A 25,625-nucleotide genomic window follows, 5' to 3' on the forward strand; every position below is an offset into this window, starting at 1 on the left:
TCATGTTAACAGTGGCCCCAAAACTAGTGTCGCCCACTACAACATAGAATAAGAATAGAATATCAGAGTTGGAAGAGACCCTGAGCATCATCTAGTTCAATGCAGGACTGTGTTGCCGTCCCGTACAGGGATTGAACCTGCAGCCTTGGTGCTATCAGCACCACACTCTAACCAACAGGCTCAGTTCTGTGCTTTAATATATGCTTGCTCTGAATACCCCAAAACCAGTCAGACTGGCTATAGGACTTGAGGGGCTACTGGTCTGATCCGTCAGTGCTGTTGTCCAACCCCCACCAGCTCTTAGCTTGTAAATAATAATAAAAAAGCTTTCACAAGCCTTTCACAAGAAGAGTTGGGCAACAAGAGAAACTTAGCTTCGCGGCTGTGGGCCGTGGAAGCCTCCTTAACAAGCACGCACTCATCTCTGAGCAAGGAAAGGTATCACCCTCAAGCTTTTCTACAGACAAATCATCGTGTTAAGGTTGAGCTCCTACCTACTAACTGGGTGTGTTTGCATTAAATGTTTTCTTTTTGTGCTTTGTGTGGGTGTAAAGAAAAACAAAGCCAAGCAGACAGATTAAGTTGTAATAAGTTAGTAACCACATTTTAGCTTGGCACGTCTTCCTGCTTGGCAGGGGGTTGGACTTGATGGCCCTTGTGGTCTCTTCCAACTCTATGATTCTATGATTCCATACCTCCCTGCTCCATTTGGGACGATGGCGGGGGGGGGGGAGAATCAGTGGGTTAAGGAATGCTGCCCTTTCTCTGCTTGCCCTACTTTCTTGTAAATGCCACCCTGATCCTAATTAGCATTGCAAGCCAAAGACAGCTTTCGGAAATGTGATTCCCATCCGCCCCCCTTTTAATGTGCATGTCCACCCCTAATGTGTGGGCCAATGTGATGTAGTGATTCAAGTGTTCAAAGCCCCACTTGGCCATGAATGAACCTCGCTTGGGTGCCCATGGTGCAGTCACTGCCTCTTAGCCTAACCTTCCTCACAGGGTCCTTTGGGGAATACATAAGGCAGTGGAGGACCAGGTACGCTGCCTTGAGCACCTTTGGAGAGAGAGAAAAGGCAGAATATAAATGCAAGAAATAAATAAATGCAAATAAGGGTTTAGCTTGGATGCGTAACATGAGAATTTCTGAAATGTGCAAATTAGCAATGAAAGATCCAGATTCTGAAAATTGCAGCCCTTACTTAGAATCCTAGAATTGTATAGTTGGAAGGGATTGTGAGGATCATCAAGTCCATAGCTGTCAACCTTCACTTTTTTGTGAGAAATTCCCTTATTCCAGTGCCATTTCCGGCTGCTTCCTGCTGCTATCCTGGATTGTTAGATATCCCGTAGACTGTCCCTGGGACAGGTGAGGCTGCTGATCCCTTATTTTTGAGGCTGCTGATCCCTTATTTTCAAATCTGAAAGTTGATCAAGTCCAACCCCCTGCAGTGCAAGGATATGCAGCTATCCCATACGGGGATCGAACCTGCAACCTTGGTGGTGTTAGTTATTAGCTCTAACCAACCGAGCCAGGCTGACTTCATGGTTGACTTGCAAGGGAGCTTACACTTTCGGTTCTGTGTTCTTCCACTGCCCACCACCCTAAACATATGCAGCATTTTAATCTCTGTCTCACTTAGATTTGCTAAGCTTGTGCTGGAAGCCATTTACTATAGCAGTTAAGAAGTTTTCATCAGCTACACTGTCATTTACGTGGTGCGCATTTGCCAGGCAAAATGTTTAAATGCAAGGGTGTTGCTGATACAGCATATTTCAGAGCTGGAGGATGTCGAGCTAATTCCACCTCATGTGAAAATTGGTTTGTGAATCTAGTCTTCAAAGTAGAAACTGGCAACTGTTGAAATTATGGTTTCTGCTTATATACTTCACGCTTTATTTGTTTCAACTAGCCTTTAAGCCAGTGTTTCTTAAGAGGGGGAAAAATGTGTTATGTTTGCATTATTCAGAAGCATTTAGCAACTTACAGATACAGGAATGAGACCTCATTCTTAGCAAGCAGGATTTGAAATACGAGCAGTGGTAGAAAATTGATAATATATTAAACAGAAGAATGTCTTAGGTGAAATGTTTATTAGAATACAGTATGTAAATGGGATGGGATTAAGAATAGCATGGAGGGAAAGATGGGAAGTCAAAGCTTAAAGAGAAATGCACAAAAGATTTGGAATCTGGAATTCATATGTAAAGATTTTAAAATTTAATTAAAAAATTGACTCCCCCATCCAAAAAAGGGGGGGATGAGAGCTTGTTCTTTAAAAGGGAAGGGTTGTACCCAGAAATGTTTCTCTTGGACTAGACCCATTGCAGTCAGTGGATAATTGCTTTCAATGGGACTACTTTGAGCCTGACTTAATCAAACGCAACCCAGGCTTTGGAATAGAGGCATGGAGGAAAGAGTTAGAATTTTGGAAGTTTACGTGATGCTTTGCCACGATGATCCCAAACCTGTTTGGGAAGCAGTTCTGCGACTTCCAACTCATCTTTTCTGCTAGGCTTGGGACACAAGGTAGAGGAGATGACGAATCAAGTTATTCTCCGCAGACAGTTGCAAAGCCAGAATCAAAAAGCCTGTGCCTTTAAATAATATCAGCAGTAGGTAACATATCTCTTGTCTTTCCCGTTGCTACTTTGTGGTAATGCTTTGAATTAAAAGAGAACTTGCTTATATAATGTTCTCCTACTAGGTTTCAGTTCATTATTTTGTGTGTTGTTGTTTTTTGTACTTGAAGGTTCCCCGGGAAAGGAGAACGTCAGCAGTGAAACCAGATGTAGATCATTCTGACCAAGAACATGGCAAAAGGTTCAGTATTCAAACTTGAAATGCTTTTTTTTTTAAAAAAAGAAAGTAAGAAAGAAAGATAGTTGGAGGCAACAGCATCTCGAAGGCCAGAGGTTCCCCATTCCTTCTCCTCAGGTATCACATGAATGAAGTTTGGCCAACGGTATCCACTTTTGTCCTTGCCTGGTGGCAGGCAGAGCAAAGTAAATAGAGATGAGTAGGTCCATGTTGGCAGGCCTGACCATTCACAAGAGGAGAAGCACTAGAATGCCTAGAGTCCTAGGAGTTCTCTTTGTGGCCAGGAACCCTGTCCGTCAAGGTAAAAAGATCATAGAGCTGCTGTGGAAGATGCAACGTAACTTGAAAAGTTGGAGGTGCATGATGAGTTTCAACTGCCTCTTTTCTTGATAGCTCCAGGTTGCCACAAATTTATTAATAATACTCCCATGATGGAAACACATATATTGGAAAGATGTTGTTCTGCCTGTTCCTATGTGGAATGTACCTATTGATGGGGATGTCTTCATCCTAGGCTTGGAAAGCCATGGCGGCACATCAATGGTATGATTGTTTTTATGGTAGCTTGTGAATGGAGCCAAGGCACTGGAAGACAACTTAAGAGGACAGACTGTTCATTTTCCTTTACTCTGTCTGGTCCACATCCAGTCACCCAAAATGGGTTGGCTCACGTCATTCAAATTGTAGTGAGGTAACGGCAGGGAGCAGGCAGGTCTGTGCTAGAAACAGAGTTGCTGAAGGATGAGGGAAAAACCCGACACCTTTACAGGTAATGATTTCTCCAGTACTGGATGTATCAGAATTATTGCATCATTATGTTGATGCGTAAAATGCACTCCATGTGAATTTTAAAGCTATTTATGTGGATAGTCTTTGGCTGCACACATTTTATTCTGAAATCAATGGAGACTGAGTACTTGCATTTTGTACATTATCCACACACAATCTAGTTTTGTTGCATTGTTGTTGTTTTTTGCCCATCCTGAGAAACTGGAAATAAAATTTCATTGCAGATTTATTCTGAGTTACCCTGCAGTGTGTCCATTTGAAAAGAGATGGTCCTGGTAATTGGGGTGGGGGTTGCATCCATGCATATCCAGTGATGTTGTGGGTCATACCAAGATGGCAATCACCACTTCCTTCGTTCACCCGGGGCATGTGCCTGGAGGAAAAGGCACGAATAACATAATCAACGGGGAGGGTTTTCAAATGTGTAGCAAGTAATTATACATGGCTTCGTGGATGGCAGGATCTAGACTAAATCAAGATTGAAAGCAGCATGTTGAAGAAGACCATTAAAGATTCTGGATTGAGAAAAGCTACGGTTCTTGTGTTGGTGTGTATGCAGCCGTTGTCTCACCAGAGTATAACCAGAACAAGAAAGCTCAGTGGAGAAAAACTCAAAGGCAACTGAACACTGGTGAGGGCTCATCATTAAGTCTACCTAGTGGCAGTGAAGGCAGCAAAGAAGGCAGACTTTGCTGCTCCATTGTGTCCACATGGTGCTGTCCAGCAGAGCTTTTCCGGGTAGTGCGGGACCATTTATAGTCTGACCTAAAGGAGGTGGCAGAACTGACAGTAGTTTGCTGTGACTTGTTTGCAAAGCATTTTGAGGATAAAATTGCTTGCATCCGCCAGGACTTGGACTCCACTGTTGAATCTCGAGAGGTTACCCAGAGTACTGTCTAGTCCTGTTACGTTGGATGAGCTTCAGATAGTAAGGCTTGAGGATGTGGACAAGGTGCTTGGATCATTCAGGGCAACCACATGCTCTATGGACCCTTGCCCCTCTTGGCTCATAAGAAAAACTAGCAGGGATGGACAGCTGGCTGGGTCAGGGAGGCTCCCTGCAAGAGAAGGTGGTCCCTGCCAGCTTGAAGGAGGGAGTAGTAGAATCATTCCTCAAGAAAAGCCTCATTGGATTTGGAAAAGCGAAGTAATTATTGGCCAGTTGCCAATCTCCCCTTATTGGGCAAGATTCTTGGGTGGGTGGCTGCAGATCAGATCCAGGCGCTCTTGGAGGAAACTGATTTTCTAGATCCAGTTCCATTGGGGTTTAGGCTCGGTTTTGACACAGAAACTGCTTTGGTCGCCCTGTACCTCTGTCAGAAGAGAGACAGTGGAAATGTGTGCTTGTTAGTTCTTCTTGACCTCTCAGTGGCTTTTGATACCACTGGCTATAGCCTTCTGGAGAGGCCGTCTGAGTTGTGGGTGGGTGGGTGGCACTGCTTTACAGTTGTGCCAATCTTACTTGGATGGTTGTTTCCAGAGAGTGATGCTCTTTGGCCCTGTTAAGCCTTCAACATGGGGTTCATCAGGCTTTGATTTTATCCCCTGTGCTGCTTATATCTATATGAAACCGCTGAGTGGGGTCATCTGAAGTTCTGGAGTATGTTGTCAGTAATGTACTGATGACACACACCTCTGCTTCTTTGTATCTGCAGGTGCGGCAGTAGATGTGCTGGACTGTTGTCTTGCCTTGGTAATTGCCTGGATCAAAGCCAGTAAACTGAAACTCAATCCAGATAAGGCTGAGGCACTGTTAATGGGTGGTTCCTTATACCAGATGGATGGAAGGTTGCCTGCTTTTGATGGGGTTACATTCCCTCTGAAGTGGCAGGTACACAGCTTGGGGATACTTCTGGACCCCTTGCTGTCACTTGAGGCTTAGGTGGCCTTGGTGGCATGGAATGCCTTCCATCAGCTTCAGTTGGTGGCACAGCTGTGCCCCTATGTGGACAGGTATAGCCTTACCTCTGTCATCTGTGCTCTGGTAACCTCTAAGTTAGATTATGCAATGTGTTATATGTAGGGCTGCCTCTGAAGATGGTTTGGAAACTGGACCTGGCACAGATTTCAGCCAGGTTGCTCAATGAGGCAAGACAGTTGAGCATATAACACCAATACTGACCCGACTGTACTGTCTGCCAATTAGTTTCCGGGCCTAATTCAAAGTGCTGGTTTTGACCTTTAAGGCCTTAGACGGCTTAGGACTGCAAAACCTCTAGGACTGCATCTCACCGTACAAACTGACCTGGATCCTACAACCATCACCTGAGGCTCTTCTTTCTATGCCTCCTCTGCAAGAGGTCTGGAGGGTGGCAACATGAGAACAGGCATTTTCTTCATTAGCTCCCTATTTGTGAAATGCTCTCCCCAGGGAGGGTAGCCTGGCGCCTTCATTACATACATTCATCTTCTCCCAGACCTTTGGCTATTTAAACAATCCATAGCCTTGGGTGGGTGTGGTACTGTTTTTGTTAGTTATTATGGTATGTCTTTTTGTGTTTTTATATTGTAAACCGCTCTGTGATCTTCGGATGAAGGGCAGTATAGAAAGTTAAATAAGAATACACTGGGAAACCCCAATGTATGATCTGAAGGCACATGAGGCCATCATCTTGCTGAAGTTAAGCAAATCCAGTGCTTGGATTGGGTACCTGGGAACCTCATGGATGCTGCCTTGGTTCCATGATGGAAGATATATGGGGTATTAATGCAGGGCTGGCCCAAGACATTTTGGCACCTGAGGTGGGCCCCCAAATGGCACCTGGCTCCTTGCCAGGGAAGAAGCCATGAAGGAGAGCTACACCAGGAACAAGGAGGGAAGGAAGATTGACATTGGAATCTGCTGCCCTGGTGGATTCTACCGCCTGAGGCAGTCACCTCACTTTGCCTCATGGGATGGCCGGCCCTGTATAAATGTAAGACGGGGGAAATCCTTCCCAGAGAAGGGAGTTGACATGAGGCAAGCTTGGGCTCCAGGGCCTGCCATTTTAGAAATTTTCCCCGCCTCCCACTCCCAAGTGCTTAATCTGCCACCTCTCATTTGTTTAGGAACTGTATACCGAACATGGCGGAACAGTCGCTCATTTCTGCTGGGGAAAACCGAGTGCAAGTCTTGAAAAACATGCCTTTGAATATCGTTCTTCCGCACACTTCCCAGATGGGTGTTGACAAGCGGGGCCACCTGACTACTCCGGACACGACTGTCACGGTCTCCATCGCATCCATGCCCACCCATTCGATCAAGACGGAAACTCAGCCGCACAGCTTTACAGTGGGCATCCCTCCAGCTGTCTATCACCCAGAGGCACCTGAGCGGGTGGTGGTTTTAGACAGGAGCCTGAGTGCGGACCAGTTTAGCTCCAGCGCCCAGCCTCAGAATTCCCAGCGCCGTACTCCCGATTCCACCTTCTCAGAGTCTTTCAAAGAAGGCGTGCAAGAGGTACGGAAACAACCTGCCTCTTTTGCTGAGCATGCTCTGTCCAGCACTTGACACATTGAGGGTGGCTGGGTTTGCCATGGGAGCACAAAAAAGCCACAGGCTGCAGTGTTGAGCTGCAGAAATGTGGCTTCTGGAGCATCTTGAAAGTAAATTGTTAAGGTTGTGATCCTGTTGAATTCCATAGAACTTTCTGAATAGGCATGCACAGGGTTGCACTGCAATTTACAGTGGAACCTTGGTTCTCAAACTTAATCTGTTCCGGGAGTCCATTCGACTCCCAAAACTGTTTGAAAACCAAGGCCTGGCTTCTGATTGGCTGCAGGAGCTTCCTGCACTCAAGCGGAAGCCACGTTGGACGTTCGACTTCCGAAAAACGTTCGCAAACCAGAACACTTACTTCCGGGTTTACGGCGTTCAGCAGCCAATTTGTTCGTCAACCAAGCCATTTGAGAACCAAGGTCCCACTATACATGTATTTAAGAAAAGCAGCTTTTGAACCCTTAATGCAGTGGTGGAGATCCATTTTTCAGCCTCAGGGCCATAGGCTATCATGGGGGGCTGCATACCAGTGGTGGGCGGGGCCTGAAGCAGAAGTGGGCGGAGCAATATACAAGAATCGTTTCTTCATACAGTAAACTAGATTCTGTTCATGCAAAAGCCAGAGCTTTCACTACATGCATACTCATGTGCAAGGCACATGTTCTCTCACATCCTCTCTCTCTCACACACACAACCTTCCATCCAGGCAAGAAAGAGGCATTTCAAGGACACATTCCAGCCAGACAACAGCATTCAAAAGTTGCAGGGCAGAGTAGTGGGTGTCACCTGGGCGAAAGCCCTTGGAGCCAAATAAGAGATGCCTGAACGGCTGCATTTGCCCCCTGGGCCAGAGGTCCCCCACCCAGTTTGCAGATAGATTCAAAGCAGTTTGGTAGACCTTGGCTGACAAACCTCCGAAGCCAGAGCAGTCGATGAATAATATATATTTTTCCCCAGTGGCCTTCTGAGTTACTAGCAAAAGCAGAGTAAATTGTGTCGGGTAGTAAAAACTTTGAAATCAATTTATGCTGAATAAGGCATCATGCAAATTCGATTTAGTTTATAAAAACTAAATAAATTCAGGTGGCTCACGTAATCACAGAAAGTTTGATCTTTTTCTTAAAAGTCCAGAATGCCTACAAGTCCTGTCGATAAATAACTATTGCACCCCTTCTTCCCCTTGCCCCTCTGATTTAGCGCACTGCTCCTTAATCTGTGCATGGGTATCAGGTTCTCTTTAATTCTTATGTAAACCTGAAATATCAATCCGGTGGATTAGAAATAGAAGATTTTCTCAAAGGCCTGTGGGTGTAATGTACTAAATTTAAAACAAAAGCAACCACTATAGAATGCGAAATCACTAGCAAAAGCACATGGCTCATTTTACAGGGCAGAGAGAGAGCTCCTTCAGCTTGAATGTGTGGTAATGATATCGGCACGGCAGGAATATGTACATGATCTGTGTGTGTAGAAAAAAAGAAAAAGTGTGCTAAATGCAGCATCACAGAAAGAAACAGCTGTGGACCTAAGCGTAAAACCCTCTAAAACTCAGAATACCTTGTTCATATGTCAGAACTGGAGCTTTTTCTTCTTATAGGGCTCTTGAAAGATATTGGAAATGCCACACTTTGAAAGTGTGAAAATCAGCTTTTTCCACAGTGCCCTGCCTTGTGCTGGCCTAGTTTTTTCTTTCCCCCACCCCTGGTGCACATATTAAGTGGACGGCAGTAAACATGCCAAGTTAAGGGGCATGTTAAACACTTCATTAATGAAAAAATTAGGACTGGACCACTGTTGTTATTATTTTTAAAAACTGCCAACTATGCTTGAAACAATTATTAATACTTTCAGGTTTTCTTTCCTGCCGAACTGAACCTCCGGATGGCCGGCATGAATTCTGAAGACTACGTGTTTGAAAGCATTGCTGGGTAATCTCCTATCCATTAGATCCAACTATTGTGAAATTCTCTCCCTCCCTCTCTGGCACACAGTAGGGCTTGACTTGGCACGCCCTCAGTATTGCTCTGCCTTCTTGCTTACGCTCCCTGCTCATGCTTGTGGAATGGAAGACGTGAACCCCGGTGGGTGGCAAGCTGAGTGGATGATCACCTGGACTTGCCTAGGTTTTAGTGTTATTCCCTGACATGTTGTACTGACTGCTGGGCTGAGTACACAGCCATACATTTAAAGCACATGAATTCTCTCAGGATTCTTTGGGAGAAGCCACGTGCTTTAATTGTATGGTGCGTGCAGCCTGGGTTTCTGCTGTTTGAACCTCGAGCTTAGGAGAACTAGCATACCCGCCACCATTTCCCCAATGAAAATACGGACATCCTGTTCCATCATCATCATTTTATTATTTATATGCCGCTGAGATGAGCTTGGGCAAGTCACCATCTTGTCCTATCCTACTGCATGGGTGTGTTGTGATTGGTGATGATAACAGGATATTGCCCCATGTACACCAGCTTGAGGTCTTAGAGCATGAATTTGACTGATAGACAGATAATCGCCGTATGCCTGCTCAGAAGAGATTTATAGGGTGTAAAAGCATAACTCATAAAGTGTCTATAAAGAGAGAGCTTTCTAACTTACCCTTTGTTCCCCTAGCCCAATATCTTACTTACCCTTTGAATCATGATTTGCTAGTCCTAAATAAACAGATGTCATGACTTAGAACTCCATTACACTAAAAAATACCATTTGTGTACACTTTTGTTTATCTGTTATGTTCAGATTCTTTCCAGATATAATTGGCTCCTAAGTCTTCCCCCTTCTGGTTTTTCAGGAACAACTTCGAATACACACTGGAAGCTTCTAAATCGCTTCGGCAGAAGCCCGGAGATAATACAATGACGTATTTAAACAAGGGCCAGTTCTATCCCATTACACTGAAGGAGATGAGTGGTGGTGAAGGAATCCATCAGCCCATCAGTAAAGTTCGAGTGAGTTGACACACTAGGAACTATGTGGGAGGAGAAGCTGGCAGCAGTGGCGGGCTTTGGGCTCTCAAATTCCAACACTAAAATTCACCCCCAGGCCTTTCACGTTCCATTCTGCAGCATTGTTGTGGCACCCCCTGCAGTGTGGCATCTAGTGCGGCCGAACCAGTCGCGTGCCCTAAAACCACCTCTGCTGTAAGTGCAGTGAAAAATTTTAGGAGTCCAGCGGAAGTAGTCAGCAATGTTCTCAAAAGGGTGTGCAGTGATTCTGGCAGTAAGCTAGGCACAATGTTCTGCATCAGCTGTAGTTTCCAGTCATTTTCAAGAGTGAAGAGCATATTGCAGTAACCTAATTTAAACTTGATATTGCAAATATGCACAATGGGTTGTAATCAGTTAAGCCAGATATTTGGAGTAGACTTGAAATCAATGGGCTAAAAGTAGGAGTGGAGGAGAAATTATATTCAGTTCACACTGAAAGAAAAAAACCTACCTATGGTAATTTGCAGCTTCCAAAATGACTTGAGAACTAGCGATCCCTCAAAATTTACTCTTCTTTAGATTTTGCAATAGGGACGCGGGTGGCGCTGTGGGTTAAACCACAGAGCCTAGGACTTGCCGATCAGAAGGTCGGTGGTTCGAATCCCCGCAACGGGGTGAGCTCCTGTTGTTCAGTCCCTGCTCCTGCCAACCTAGCAGTTCAAAAGCACTTCAAAGTGCAAGTAGATAAATAGGAACCGCTCCGGCGGGAAGATAAACAGTGTTTCCGTGCGCTGCTCTGGTTCGCCAGAAGCGGCTTAGTCATGCTGGCCACATGACCCGGAAGCTCCCTCGGCCAATAAAGCAAGATGAGCGCCACAACCCCAGAGTCAGTCACGACTGGACCTAATGGTCAGGGGTCCCTTTACCTTACTAGATTTTGCAATATAGTCCTCCAGCCAAGTAATGTGTAAATATACTGGGGGGAAGTATACATAAAAAATGCACATGTTAGTGAAAATAACGTACCCCAAAATGGATTCTACTTGAGGAAATTTCTTTGGAAAAATAAGTATATTGGATAAAATTGCATATGGATGTGTCTATTAGGAGAAATCTGCACAAAAATGCTGGTGAATTTTCATGAAGCCTTTTTAAAAAAAGTAAATAAATTGCAAAGTGATGTGGAAATGTGGAAAACGGAACTCAAAGATCGGGAAAATGAGAAAACGCAATTGGCCGAAAGTCACACCGAAAGTCCACTGATTTCAAGGGGCTTACATTGTGTATGACTTAGCTGAATGCAGCCCATTTAATTGAATGCACACCTATGGGTTATTGGGATTCTAGTTTGCTTGGTTTCTTTTCTTTTTTTAAAAAAAGAAGAGATACCACACAGGAATGGAGTCACTAAGTCAGCTTACCCCCAAAGGCTCCCCCCCCCCCCGGCTCATTTATTGCCAGTGCATTTTAATTATTTGTTCAGTGGCCAAATAAATCAACCAGGTCCCTAGTTTCTCTCCCTATTTTTGGTGTCGCTTTGAATGCCATCAGATTAAGGGGTAGCTCTGGCACTTTTCCGACTCTTGCTTCTACCCTGTTAATGGTCAGGGAAATTCTTTTCACAAGCCCACCCATGTGGGCAGATTTTGTGAAGCTAAATAGCAAGTTGTTGAGCAAGGATGGGGAGCCTGTGGTCCTTAACGTTGGGCTGCAGTTCCCATGGGACGCTGGTGGCGCTGTGGGCTAAACCACAGAGCCTAGGGCTTGCTGATCAGAAGGTTGGCGGTTCGAATCCCCGTGACGGGGTGAGCTCCCGTTTCTCGGTCCCTGCTCCTGCCAACCTAGCAGTTCAAAAGCATGTCAAGTGCAAGTAGATAAATAGGTACCGCTCCAGCTGTGCGCTTTCCGTGTGCTGCTCTGGTTCACCAGAAGCAGCTTAGTCATGCTGGCCACATGACCCGGAAGCTGTATGCCGGCTCCCTCGGCCAATAAAGTGAGATGAGCACCGCAACCCCAGAGTTGGCCACGACTGGCCTTAATGGTCAGGGGTCCCTTTACCTTTACCTTACAGTTCCCATAATCCTTCACCACTTCTGAAAGGCCACTGGTTCTGCACCCCTAGAAAATCAGAGGCATCTACATATATCTGAGTAGCCATGTTCGCACTTCAGCTTAAAAAGGCCAGCAGAATTGCCTAGATTAAGCTACCAGCTTAATAAACACTTTGCTTCCTTCCCTGTGAAGTGTCTTTGCCAAAGACCCTCTGGCCTTTATGTCAATTAAGCTCTGCTCTCTCTCTCTCCTCCTGTCCCTCTTTTTCCTCCTCTTTTGAAGAGTGTCATCATGGTTGTATTTGCCGAAGACAAAACCAGAGAGGATCAACTCCGGCACTGGAAGTACTGGCACTCTCGGCAGCACACAGCCAAACAAAGGTGCATTGACATAGGTAAGAAATCATCCCAGCTGCAGGTGCCAGGACAGCGCTTGGCAGGATTCAGTTCTCTGCTCACGTTCGTTCTTTTTACTGCACATGCCCAAGGCTATCTTTTGGCCACTGTTCAACGTGGCTTCAGTTCTTGTTCATTACAGTTCTTTGGTTGCGCGAGAAATATTCTAAGCCATCCTAATATTTTGGGTGAGGGGGCAGCTATACAGCTCTGAACATATAATGGGGTACTTGCGTTTGGTTTGGTGTTGTTGGTTGGTTACCCAAATGGGTGGGTCAACACTTATAAATCAAGATGTTCCTGGACTACAACTCCCATCCTCCTTGACCACTGGCCATGTGAATTGGGGCTGATGGGAGTCCAAGAACACATGGAGACCCCCACAAGTTAGCCACTCCTGGTCAATAGCATGCAGTGGGGGTTGTAAGATTGCATAATCTTCCGTGACTGGTACAAATTGGTTGCTTTTAGGCCCGTTTTGGTGTCAGATGATGCTATTTCTGTGTTGAGTTGCCTTTGGGGCTGCTGAAATCTGTTACGCTTGTTTTCTGTCTTCTGCGGGAGCCGCAGACTTTCTGAACAGCCGTTTTCTGAACTTTGATCATCCCCCCCACCCCACCTCCGAAAGAGAAAACCAACCCAACCGTCTGATTATATTCCTCTGTTTCTACCATCACCCTCCCGAGAAAGCAGAGTTCAGTTTTTTATTCCTAGAGTGTTTGGGTCTAGTAGAGGCTGCTTTGTAGCTCATGCCCTGTGCTCCAGTGTTCCTTGGCCCTTAGTCCTGAACGTGTGTAGATGAGTTGTGGTGACTCAAGGTAGAAGGGAAAGGCACTCTGCACATGGGCAAATCTGCTGTCGCTTATTACTCAGGTGTTTTGGAGGTGAGCTGCTGGTGTTGTCAAACAGGTTCCAGGAATGAGTTGAGTCCCTGGCACAACTCAAGCTCCAGGTAGAGTTGGGGCAGGGAGATGAAAGATGGCATTGCAGATACCTGCTTGCCTACAGCTAAGCTGTGATTGGCCAGATTCCAGGTTCCTTTGGTTCAAGGTTGAGTTGCACTCCCAGCCCTTTCCTCCTGTGAATAAAAGGAGGGATTAATCACTTGGCACTTAAAGGCAGACGCAGACGCAAATCTTCCTTTATTATTAAAGGGTGTTTTTTTATTATTATCAAGAGTATATATCCTTGTTATGCTGGGGTGACATTTATCGTACAAAACCACAGGGCACGGCAAGGATAGCAGGTGCCACCTCTTTCCTTTTAGAACTTTATGTTTCATTTCCTGATTTGTTTATTTTTGCTTTTTAAAAATAAAAATCAAGCTTATTGCAGAGATGCCCACAGGCAACAACTCTTGGTTGCTTTTTTATTGCTCTCCAAGACATCAATGTTCTTCCAAGATGGAAGAAAATAAATGACGCTATACTAGGCCTGTATGCAGCATCAATAGATTAACATACTATATTGTGTGTGTTTTTTCTCTTATCAACAGCTGACTACAAGGAAAGCTTCAACACGATCAGTAACATTGAAGAGATAGCCTATAACGCCATTTCCTTTACTTGGGACATCAACGACGAAGCAAAGGTAAGCATTCAGACTTATTTTTCCTGGCCCCTTTTTTTGTGTAAAAGGGGAGAAAGGAGGTGTATCTTAACATGGCATATTGTTAGATTTTTATTTGCTTTGTGCTTTTAAGAAATAGTTGCTGGAGCATTGCCAAAGTGTGTTTGAATACAAATAAAGTGTTTATTGTTTTTTTTAAGTGGAGGGACAATCAGTATTGGGGATTGACGTTTCAAGTTCTGCCTTGCTGCTCCCAGCCCCCCAAATCAGTTTAACAGAAGGAAAGTGAGCAGGAACAGGAGAGTGAAACAGGCTCCTGCAAAAAGTAGAAATTACTTCAGCATGTTAGTGAATTATTACATAGAGACCTACGAGCTACCAGGTGCTTTTAGGGCTTGTTCTCTCTGAGGAGACTGCCTGGCAAGATCTCAGACTGCTACACCTATTCAAACAGACGTCTTTCAGCCACCTGAGTTTAAACAGAGGTGTGTTTGCAGGCTGCGACTTGCAATCCTCTGCAAACGGCCCATCTCTTCTGTCAAAGTGTCATTTTGTGTCAGATTTACTAGTCACCTTCTTAGTCCCCTTTTGCTATGCAGACGTCACTAAACGGCACAATGCAGCCTTCAGGTGCCTGGTACTACAACTCCCATCAGCTCCAACCAGCACGGGGGGTGGGGGGGTGAAGCCTTGTATAATGGACATATTGCATTGGGAAAGTTTTCCGCTTCATATTGTGGTGCGATGCAGTTACGTCTGGTGGGAAACCTCCTAAGTTTTATTGCTAAGCCTTCAAAGAGTATGCAAAGCCACTTGTAGGCTGAGCTGACAAGCTTGCTTTTGCCTTGACACGAGGCTACTTTCATGCCATGGTCTTAGAATTATTTGAAATAATTTTAGAATAATTATCACATAGTTCTGAAATAATGGTAATTTGAGGCCCATTTCGAATTGAAGCTCCAATGAAGACAATGAACAGATGGACTCCCTTCCCTTTTGCAAACTTAGCCAGTGGTACCTGTTTAAAGATGCTCTCAAGGCTAATATAAAAAAGAAAAAAAAAATCAGAATAAGCATGGAAAATTGGGAAACACTGGCCTGTGAGTGCTCCAGTTGGAAAATAGCCTTTACCAAAGGTGTCTTGAACTCTGAAGAAGCACAAACTCAGGATGAAAGGTAGAAACAAGCTAAGAGGAAGGCAAGTTTAGCAAATCCTCACCATGATCAGCTCTTGCCCGGAAACCCATATCCCCAGTGTGGAAAGACATGTGGATCCAGAATTTGACTCCACAGTCACAGACACACCATTAGGACTGTCTTCATGGAAGGCAATCTTATTCTGCTACGAGTGATCGCCAGAGAAGACGACGACGACCAGGAAAGGGTCAAAGGAGGGGGCTCTGTTAGGTCAGAAACACCCAGAGATGTTGGATAGCATGGACTACATTTTCCATATTTACTGATGGCTCTGGCGGCAGCATCTAGGACAGCTTTGGGCTGACTGCATCCCCTCACCACCTTTGACCACTGGCCATGCTGGCCAAACAATATATGGGGATGCAAGTTTGGGGATTGACACATCAAAGTGGTTTACAACACTACATTACAACATTTAAAAAGCCATACCAAAAAAAGGATTTAAAGACTTGACAACAATTTTAAAGCAAAAAGGGTTATTCAGAAATAAGCTGCGCTGAGTTCAATGGGAGTTGGAATGGTTGGAATGGGGTGTCGGAATGGTTTAGCCATAACCTGGAAGACCCCGTTTGAAATCTCTGTGTCCCCTTGAATTCCCTAGGGGAATCTGAGCCTCATCTCCCCTCCCTTCCACCTGTAATATAAGAATACAGTGGTACCTCTGGTTACGTACTTAATTCGTTCCAGAGGTCCGTTCTTAACCTGAAACTGTTCTTAACCTGAACTTTAGCTAATGGGGCCTCCTGCTGCCGCCGCGCCGCCGCTGCGTGATTTCTGTTCTCATCCTGAAGCAAAGTTCTTAACCCGAGGTACTATTTCTGGGTTAGCGGAGTCTGTAACCTGAAGCGTATGTAACCTGAAGTGTCTGTAACCCGAGGTACCACTGTAATGATACTGGCCTACTTTTCAGGGCTTGTCGTAAGGGTTATTGAGATAATGCAAGCAAAACACTTGGAAAATGCAGGGGAAAGTGTCACATCAAGTTATTACATCCTGTTTATCCTCTCTCTTGCCCCTCCCTGCAAGTGTGTGTGGAAACCAGGGCTGTGTTTAACCGCGGCCATTTGCAGCCATGACATTGTAAAAGCCTCATGTTGACCGAAGAGAACTCCACATGGGACTCTGATAGCAATAGTTTAGGTTAATCCATTGTGGGTCATACTGAAGAATGTGGGGAGTTTTGGTCTTTACTGGCACCTAAGAGCATCTGTGTGGAGATTGTAGGGACCCCTCTCCTCAACCTCTCTATTCCCTGTCCCCCCTCCCCAACCTAGGCTGGCTCTGCCATTAAGCGGCGCGAGGTGAACTCGCCTCAGGCCGCAAAGGTTTGTGTATGTGCAGCATTGGCAAAATATTGGACAGGGCTGTGGGCTTCATACACACCCATACATTTAAAGCAGATTGGATGTGGCTTCTTCCAAACAAACCTGGGAACTCTGGTTTACCTCTCACGGAGCTGTAATTCCCAACACCTTGTAATGAACTACAGTTCCCAGTATTCTTTTGAGAAAGTCATGTGTTTTAAATGTGTACAACACAGCCTTGTAAGCCAGCCAGCCAGCCAGCCTCCTCTTAGGAGAACACTCTTCTGTCCCTAATGTGGAAATAAGATTCAGCTGCCAATCTGGTCCACTTGTGGAATGCAAGGGTGTCATATTGTCCTTCATATTAGGCAACAAAATGGTCTTGGTCTGGCCCAGCTGTCTCACATTTTGGTGTCCGCCCCTAACACATCAGAGATGAAGCTGTTTGTCCTTTCTCTAACACAGCCCCCCCCAAACTCGGCCCTCCAGATGTTTTGGGACTACAACTCCCATCACCCCTAGCTAACAGGGCCAGTGGTCAGGGATGATGGGAATTGTAGTCCCGAAACATCTGGAGAGCCGAGTTTGGGGGTGCCTGCTCTAGCTAGTCTGGGTGATCTAGGCAACCGTTCAGAAGGGAGGAAATGGGACGGGCTTTCGCAGTTGAATTGGGCAGTGGAGTCTTTAAAGGAAGGATTTGTAAGCAAGAGGAGGCAGTGATTCGGGGATGGGCAGTAGAATTTGTTCCAAACCTTTTATTGCAAAATAAATATTCCCCTTTTACCATGTAACCCTGACGTGTTTATCCTTCCAACCCAAATGGCAGTGTTTCAGCACCTGATGCCTAAAATGGCATTACTTTGTGAAGTTGGTATCGGTTACCAACCTGAGAATCTAAAATGCTATAATCCTTTGGCGAACTGGCTCTTTGGGGCACTGGCAGCCATAGAAGCACATTTCCGCAGGTGACAATAGCTCCATTCAGTATGCTGCTTCATCTTTGTGTCTTGCAAAGTAACCCAGTCATTCAAGTGTATCCTCATGGTCTTCGTGCTGAAGTGGGTGGTATTCTCCACACTACCACAACAAGCAAACTGAGACATCATGGCCAAGTCACTCACCTTGAGATCATCCAAGTCACTGGGCAGATTCTGAAAGGGAAGCTGCTACGTTTTGAACCAGCAACATCAAAATTATGCATCACACAACTTCTGGATTCTTTTTTGCATGTTGGTTGCATATGTGCGGATGTTTTACCCAAACCGACTCAAGTTGCATATTCTAAATTGATGTCTTGGGTTTTTTGCAAACCACTGGGGAAGGATGGAGACAGTAGAGGGTGTATAGATACACATTTAGGAGTAAGGACAGGTAGCTAGGTGATGTTTGCCAGTTGCTGTACATGGTCAGTATTTGTAAGCAGATTTAGGGTTTGGGAAGTGAGTGACCAAGGACTACTGTATCTTATAGTGCATTCATATTCATTTCTACTCAGTAGACATGAGTAAATCTCATTGTGTTCTGTGTGACTTACCCCCAAGTAAGTGGATATAGGATTGTTGTATTGGAATGGCTATACTTTAGTTTTCCCATGCAGCTTGCAGGCCTGACAGGGTAGATTCATTAGTTCCCTGTTTTCTTTTGGGCTTTCTTCTTAAGTGCAGTTGCATATTTCAGAAAATCATTATCCTGTTGTTCTTTTTTTTTAACCCTCCCCCCCACCTCTTTATTTATTTATACTGACCTAGTAAAATCAACAATGATTGCGATGCAAAAATGACCTATATACATTCTGGATTGCTATGCTTCCTAATTTATTTATTTCCCCCCCCTTTTCTGTGTGAATGTATTTGATGGTGGTTCTTGATCAGATTACTTGTAGACAGAGCAGCAATTCTTTCCCACTGCTCTGATCTTATCGGGAGGAGGCTTAGCCAATTTCAACAATTTTTATTGCATGGTTCATTTGACTTGGCTTTTCTTTCTTTCTTTCTTTCTTCTTTTTTGACAAAGGCCTTGTGTGGTGCAGTACTGTACGGAACCCCTACTACATTTATTGTCATGTGGATATTGATGGTGACTCTTTTTTGCATTAAATGTTTTTTATGAACCAGCAGTACAGATCAGGGTTATATAATTATGATAAACATCATTCAGTTTACTCAGAACTGCATGAATGTCTGATGATTTCCACCCCCATCCCAAAGAAACAGAAAGTGTGGGAACTAGTTTGGGAACAGAAAGATGAAGTATGATGTGAATCAGTTGGAAATTAAGGTTGGGGTGGCTCAAGGAAGGATAAGCGAACTACAGTGGTACCTCGGGATACAGACGCTTCAGGTTACATACGCTTCAGGTTACAGACTCCGCTAACCCAGAAATAATACCTTGGGTAAAGACTTTGCTTCAGGATGAGAACAGAAATCATGCTCCGGCGGCGCAACAGCAGCGGGAGGCCCCACTAGCTAAAGTGGTGCTTCAGGTTAAGAGCAGTTTCAGGTTAAGAACGGAACTCCAGAACGAATTAAGTACGTAAGCTTGTATTGAGGCAAACCAGGTATAGACATGGAAGCCAGTCAGCATTGTGACTCCTTCCTCTTCCCCTATGACACCCTTTGGGCTCACAGTAGAGGAAACCTGGCAGTGTCAGCATCAATGCCAACTGCTAAATGTCAGGCAAGGGAAGAGCCTGCTCATAACCAGCCACCAACTTAATCCCTTTTTATTTCACCCTTAGCAAGCCAGTGATGTCCCCTTTCTAGGCCACCTCCGCAGTGAACCAAGTTAGAGGTTGAAGGCAAGGAGGAGGGTTCTGTGAGTTGGTTTTGCATATTCCTTGTTGGCTGGCCCATGTGTGCAATGAAGCTTCATTTCTTCATTTTCCTCCATTCAGTCTGAGAATGAGCGGTTAGGGCTCTGTTTCCTGTTGCTATCTGTTTGGATATTGCCACTCACCGTATAGGGAGGAGAGCCTGTGTTAACTTTGCACAGACTCCCTTTCAGTGGCTTCTGGCAAAAATATAAAGGGCAAGCAGATAAGACAGCAAAAGGCACAATGACACAGCAACTCCACTGTCAGTTACCGATCATACTTTTATTCAAAGTGTGTGGAGGGGCATCAGGCCATTGCAATCTAATAAATTCACAAAGTCAAGCAGCATAGTGAAGTGCTAGGAATGCGGTCTGTTAAACCTTTTGCATATCCCATTTAGTATACTTGCAAAGTGCTCCCCTCCTTCTACCCTTCTTGCAACAAACAGACCACACACACTGTTAAGTAAGTTTAAAATGCTTTACTTACAAAACATTCCAAAGGTCAGATTTCATGCATTTATCCAAGCAGCAGCAGGGAGAACACAAGCTGAATACTTTGAGGTAGAAAATACAGAATGATAGCTTCAAACATGTGCTCTAAGCTCGGATCTTGCAATCTCCCTCACTGGAGAAGAGGGGGCATGACCTAGCTGTGTCTAGGAACACAGCTCTATGATCTTAACCCCTTCATTCACCAACTAGCACTCATGCATAGTTATGTTTGACTGCAATTTCTCACAAGATGTGAGACAGGATCTTCCCAGGTTCTAGTCTTGCCATGCTTATGAACTTTGTCATGTGGCATTCGGCAAGCCTCTTTTCCCTCGGCTTCAGCCCCACCCCCAAATAAATCTGTATATGGAATAATAATGCTGGCCTACCTTCCAGAGGTGGGAATCTGTTTCCCTCCAAATGTTGTTGGAATTCAACTTCCATCATATCCCCAGAAAGCATGACAAATGGTCAGGGATCACGGAAGTTGTATTCCACATCGCTACAAGTTCCTGATTCCTGGTGTAAGGATTACTAGGATAATTTGTGGTGAAGAATTTTGAAAACCTTAAAATGCCATGTAAATAAAATATTAACGCCGTTGTTGTTCTGCTCAGTGTGCAACCAGAAGATGTTTGGGTCTGTACTTGAAGTAAAAGTCTATTTAAAGGAATCCCTCTCCCTGAAGGACTTCCCAAAGATATACCAAACAAAAGTAGCTTTATGCTGAAATGAAATCTATGAGCTCCCTTTGTTCTAGTTGTGGGATTTTATGTTTTTGTTTAACTTGTTCCCTGAAGAAGGTATGCTGCTTCCTGCAATTTGACCCCCAGGTGTTTTTTGTGTTTTGCATGATGTTAATTTATTAGGTTAATAAGAGTACTAGGTCATTTCTCATTTTCCTGGGCTGTGAGTGTTGCATGTAGCCACAGCGATGCCTTCTTAATGAAGCTTTTAGTCATGTGGCACTTTAAAGGAAGGTGTTGCCACAGGTTTGCCTGTCTTGAGATACCAGTTTGGTGAGGATGAAACTAAATGGGAGGCATGCGGATGAGTCAATCAAGCTTTAATGGCATTTGTAATGAGAGGGAGTGTAGCATTGACACCAGCAGTACAATCCTCTGCATGCTTCCCCTTTAAGTTCTCTGTTTCTGGGGCTCATTCCAGGTAAGAGTGAGTAAGATTGCAGCCTCAGCTTTTTCCCCCCTCCTTTGACTGTAGCTCCAAATCCTGCTTTGCATTATTAATTGCTTCGACTGCAGTTGCAGTCTTAACCCCACTTACCTGAGAGTAAGCCTCGCTGGATTCAGTAGGACTTGCTTCTGATTGGATGTGGTTTGGATTGTGGCGTAACATCTGATTCTTCTTCACAGTGTTTCAGGAACGCCACTTTCGCTGCTTATCCACAGTGCGTTTACTCCATTCTTTAGTCAAATAAGCTTCATAAAATCAAGACACCTCTTGCCAACTCAGGCTTACAATCTTAAATTCATAAAAACCAAGGGAGAAATGAACGAGGAGGAAAAAGGAAACAGTCTTAGGTGCAGCGTATAATTTCCAGCTGGCATAGGAGCCAGCTCCTAGGGGCTGAGGTCTCTTTGCCCCCCATAATTTTTTTGAGGGGGCTGCTCCCGTTCCAGTTGAAGGGCATTGCTATTCAAATAGTATGTGTGCACTGTGTTGTGTGAGCGATTATGTGGGGCAGGGCTTACCTGAGTCCCCCCAAATATTTTATCCAAGTTGGCACCCCTGCCAGCTGGAATGGAAAGAGTTCAAGGAGGGGGAGGAGCTAGATGGAACTGGTCTCCCCAAAGAGCCAATGGTGTGGTTGCTGCTGGGTGACGCTTAAGGGAAGGAATGGCCTGATGGAGCTGGCCTCTCAGGGGAACCAATGAAGCGGTCCTCTAGCACCACATCTACTTTCTACTGCATCTTCTGTCATCACCATCAATGAATCCTCAACCTAGGCAGATTAGATTTATGGCAAGGATGAAGAACCTGGTGCCCTCCAGGTGGAGAGTCCTGTACTGCAGGGAGTTGGACTAGATTATCCTTGGGATCTCTTCCAACTCTACAAATCTATTGTTCTATGATTAGGGCAGCTAATTGCCAGTCACTGCAACTGCCACTTGTTCTGGACAATTGTGTCTTTGTAAGCCATACTATGGTTGGTTCATATGCCTTACCTGGAAACTGCCTGCCTGCCATTTTGTTTTTGCCAGCCTTTCCCGCAAGTTGGATTGCACCACCTGGTTCGGAGTCACCCGATCTTGCATTTGCCAAGTTGTAAAATATGCGGTATGATGTGGTGTGAATTTTACAAATCAAACCTTTCCTAATGTTATCATTTAATTAATTAATTGCCCAGGGTGGGTCACAACAATTTAAAATGCCACGTTAAGAACAATTTTAAGCAAATTATACAAATTGTACATGATGACATGACAAATCTATTCTCGTCTTGTCAGTTCATTCAAACTTACAGACTATTGAGCCTTATCATCGGTGTGGGGAAAGAAAACATTTCTAAGGGAATGCACCCATTAATCAGCTAGGATAGCTCAAGCAGGAGAGCAAGAGACTCTTAATCTCGGGGTTGTGGGTTTGAGCCCCATGTTGGGGAACAGATTCATGCCTTGCAGGGGATTGTCCCTTCCAACTCTATGATTCTGTGATCTATAGTCAAATCTGTGGCATGCTAATCTAGCACTATGAATGGTTGAGTGCACTTAAACTTGGTCTGTGTGGCAGGTGCTGTTCTTCCCCCATGGTGTGCAGGGAACAACAATCCCCATTTCTTGGTTCCTGTGTCTGGAAGGTCCCCCCTTTTGTACCTATTTTTGCCTTGCTAAAATGTCATTATGTCTTACTGGAGTTTTTATTCTTCAGCTTTTCCTCCAGAGTGTTTACATCAGGGAAGGGGAACCTGTGGCTCTCCAGATGTTTTTGGACTGCAATTCCCATCATCTTTGACCACTGACAATTCTGACTGGGGTTTAGGTGAACTGGATCCAATAGCCTGTCGCGGGTTGCAGGTTCCCCCTCCCTGCTCTAGAGATTTAATCTTAGTTGGACATGGATGCTTGAATTTACTGCAAATCTATATTTAGCCCACACTTGCATTATAAATGCATATGCATAAACATCATGGCAGCAATGCACAGTTTGCTGAGGTATATTTTGAAGTGTTAATACTGGAGGGTGGTATCTTTGATAGCCAATAATGCTGCGAGACCTAAGAATGAGAAGCCTTGCACATGCAGGGACTTCTGTTTCTTCCTTCTGTGGAGGACAATGCTCTGTATGCACATATGAATGCTACGTTGTGCACCGAGCATTTCTTTGTTCGTGTAAGAGTCACTTTGTGTACAACGAAACAGGTACCCCAATACTTCTCCGCTATGTTTGTATTGGAAGGGCTCAAATCATGTAGATGCATGCTCTAATGGAATCCCATCTGTAAGTCGCTGCCGCCTCCTTAAAATTTACATAGAGAATCCTGCTCAAAAACAACACGCACACTAAACTCTAATGTAGCCAAGAATGCAGAAGTGTCCTCTGAAAAAGGCTGTCAGAAGAGGAATCTTGCTCTACAGGCTGAAGATGTCCAACAACTTTTGTGGCTGTATATTTCTTTCTTCTGGCAGTTCTTGGGTGGGGAAGTATCTGGTGCAGTCACTCGCCCTCCTTTTCCTTTAAGACACAGATTCAGAGAACAATATGTCATTTTGGCAGCTTACGATCCCAGCCAAATGTTGTCTTTAGTTTTTGGAGAAGCAGAAAAGCAGCAGTCTTAAACGATAGCTGAGATGAGGTGCTTTTAATAAGAAGGTTCTTAATAAGAAGCATAAAAAGGGTTAGCTGTACTTTGAGTAGACCCATTGAAATGACAAATGTAGGTCCAGTTATTTCAATGGGCTTGCTTCATAATAATAATACTATTTATATCCAGCCCATCTGGCTAGATTTCCCCAGCCACTCTGGGCGGCTTACAGAATATATAAAACATAATAAAGCATCAAGCATTAAAAACTTCCCCATACAGGGCTGCCTTCAGATGTCTTCTACAAGTTGTATAGTTCTTTACCTCCTTGACATCTGAAGGAAGGGCACCACTACCGTGAAGGCCCTCTGCCTCGTTCCCTGTAACTTTGCTTCTCGCAGTGAGGGAGCCACCAGAAGACCCTCGGAGGAGGACCTCAGTGTCCAGGCTGAGCGATGGGGGTGGAGACGCTCCTTCAGGTATACTGGGCTGAGGCAATTTAGGGCTTTAAAGGTTAACACCAACACCTCGAATTGTGCTCAGAAATGTACTGGGAGCCAATGTGGGTCTTTCAGGACCAGTGTTATATGGTCTTGGCAGCCACTCCCAGTCACCAGTCTAGCTGCTGCATTCTGGATTAGTTGTAGTTTCCAGGTCACCTTCAAAGGTAGCCCCATGTGGAGCGCATTGCAGTAGTCCAAGCAGGAGATAACCAAAGCATGTGCCACTCTGGTGAGAGACAGTATGCGGTCAGGTAGGGTCTCAGCCGACGTACCGGGTGGAGCTGGTAGACAGCCGTCCTGGACACAGAATTGACCTGCACCTCCATGGACAACTGTGAGTCCAATATGACTCCCAGGCTGTGCACCTGGTCCTTCAGGGGCACAGTTACCCCATTCAGGACCAGGGAGTCCCCCACACCTGCCCGCCCCCTGTCCCCCCAAAACAGTACTTCTGTCTTGTCAGGATTCAACCTCAATCTGTTAGCCGCCATCTATCCTACAACCACCTCCGGACACAGGACACAGGACCTTCACTGCCTTCACTGGTTCTAATTTAAAGGAGAGGTTAGAGCTGGGTATCATCCGCATACTGGTGAACACCCAGCCCAACACTAATGACCAGCATTGGATTGTACAATCCAAAAAGATGTTAAAAGAGAGCTGCTTTTTTCTCTAGGCCCCTTCCTTACCTTCTGCACTTGTCTCCTTAGTTCATGCTTGTAGGGAGAGCCTGACTGAGCTAAAATTTGCGGAAATTGGGGATAAGCTTGTGGATTTCATTAATGAGTCATCTGCCTCCAGCCCACCTCAGTTCAAGGACTACCTCAGGGAACAGATGCAGCAGCTAGGCAGCTTTCCCATAGCAGTTCTTCCCTGTTCTGACATCAGGAAACAGAATGTAATTGGGCTAAGAGTTCTAATTAAACACACAAAACTTCCTCATCAGAAGGATGGGGCTTTTCCAGATCATGGATGTAAGGTGTTCTGTTATGACACATGCAAGCTGGCTCAGTCCAGAGTTTCAAGTACAGAAAACAGCTCCTCCCTTTGTGTTGCAAAGATGACAGCTAGTCAAATAAATCAAGGAATCCCCTATAAGCAGGGCATGGAAGCACCAGCCTAATTGTCCTCAGCATCTGGTATTCAAAGGTATACTGCCTTACAAGATGGAGGTTCTATTTTGCTATTGTAGTTAGTAACTGCTGGTGAGCCGAATTCATGGGAAAGTAGGTCTAAATCCTCTTTGAAAGGCACCTGACCCATAAATTTGACCCACATAAGAGAGACATCCATTTGTCTCGACAGCTGATTCATTTTCTTGGATGACCCCTGAGTTCTAGTGTTTGCTGACATCTTACTGCTTAAATTATTAAAAAAAACAAAAACTGTCAGCACATTGTCACTGCCAGCTGCAAAAATTTCTAAGCCATTGTTGAAGGAAATATTACCTAGCTGTACATTTGACTTCCTCTTGAGCATGAGTAAAAGCTTTGATAAGCAAAACCAGCTTTTCAAAAAACAGCT

General features: G+C 44.9%; 1 protein-coding gene across 5 annotated transcripts in view; it reads left to right on the plus strand.

Moving 5' to 3' along the window:
* Positions 1 to 25,625, plus strand: part of GRHL1 (grainyhead like transcription factor 1) — a 62,207-nt gene that overhangs the window by 16,322 nt on the left and 20,260 nt on the right. For all 5 annotated transcript variants that reach the window (XM_083495584.1, XM_083495585.1, XM_083495586.1 and 2 more), the window contains exons 3-8: positions 2,754 to 2,824; positions 6,659 to 7,049; positions 8,940 to 9,016; positions 9,877 to 10,033; positions 12,347 to 12,458; positions 13,955 to 14,049. In XM_083495584.1, the coding sequence (XP_083351710.1) occupies positions 2,754 to 2,824; positions 6,659 to 7,049; positions 8,940 to 9,016; positions 9,877 to 10,033; positions 12,347 to 12,458; positions 13,955 to 14,049 (903 nt within the window). The remainder of the gene's footprint in view (positions 1 to 2,753; positions 2,825 to 6,658; positions 7,050 to 8,939; positions 9,017 to 9,876; positions 10,034 to 12,346; positions 12,459 to 13,954; positions 14,050 to 25,625) is intronic.

This window comes from Podarcis liolepis (assembly GCF_965112155.1).
Source record: "Podarcis liolepis genome assembly, chromosome: 3".
NCBI lineage: Eukaryota > Metazoa > Chordata > Lepidosauria > Squamata > Lacertidae > Podarcis > Podarcis liolepis.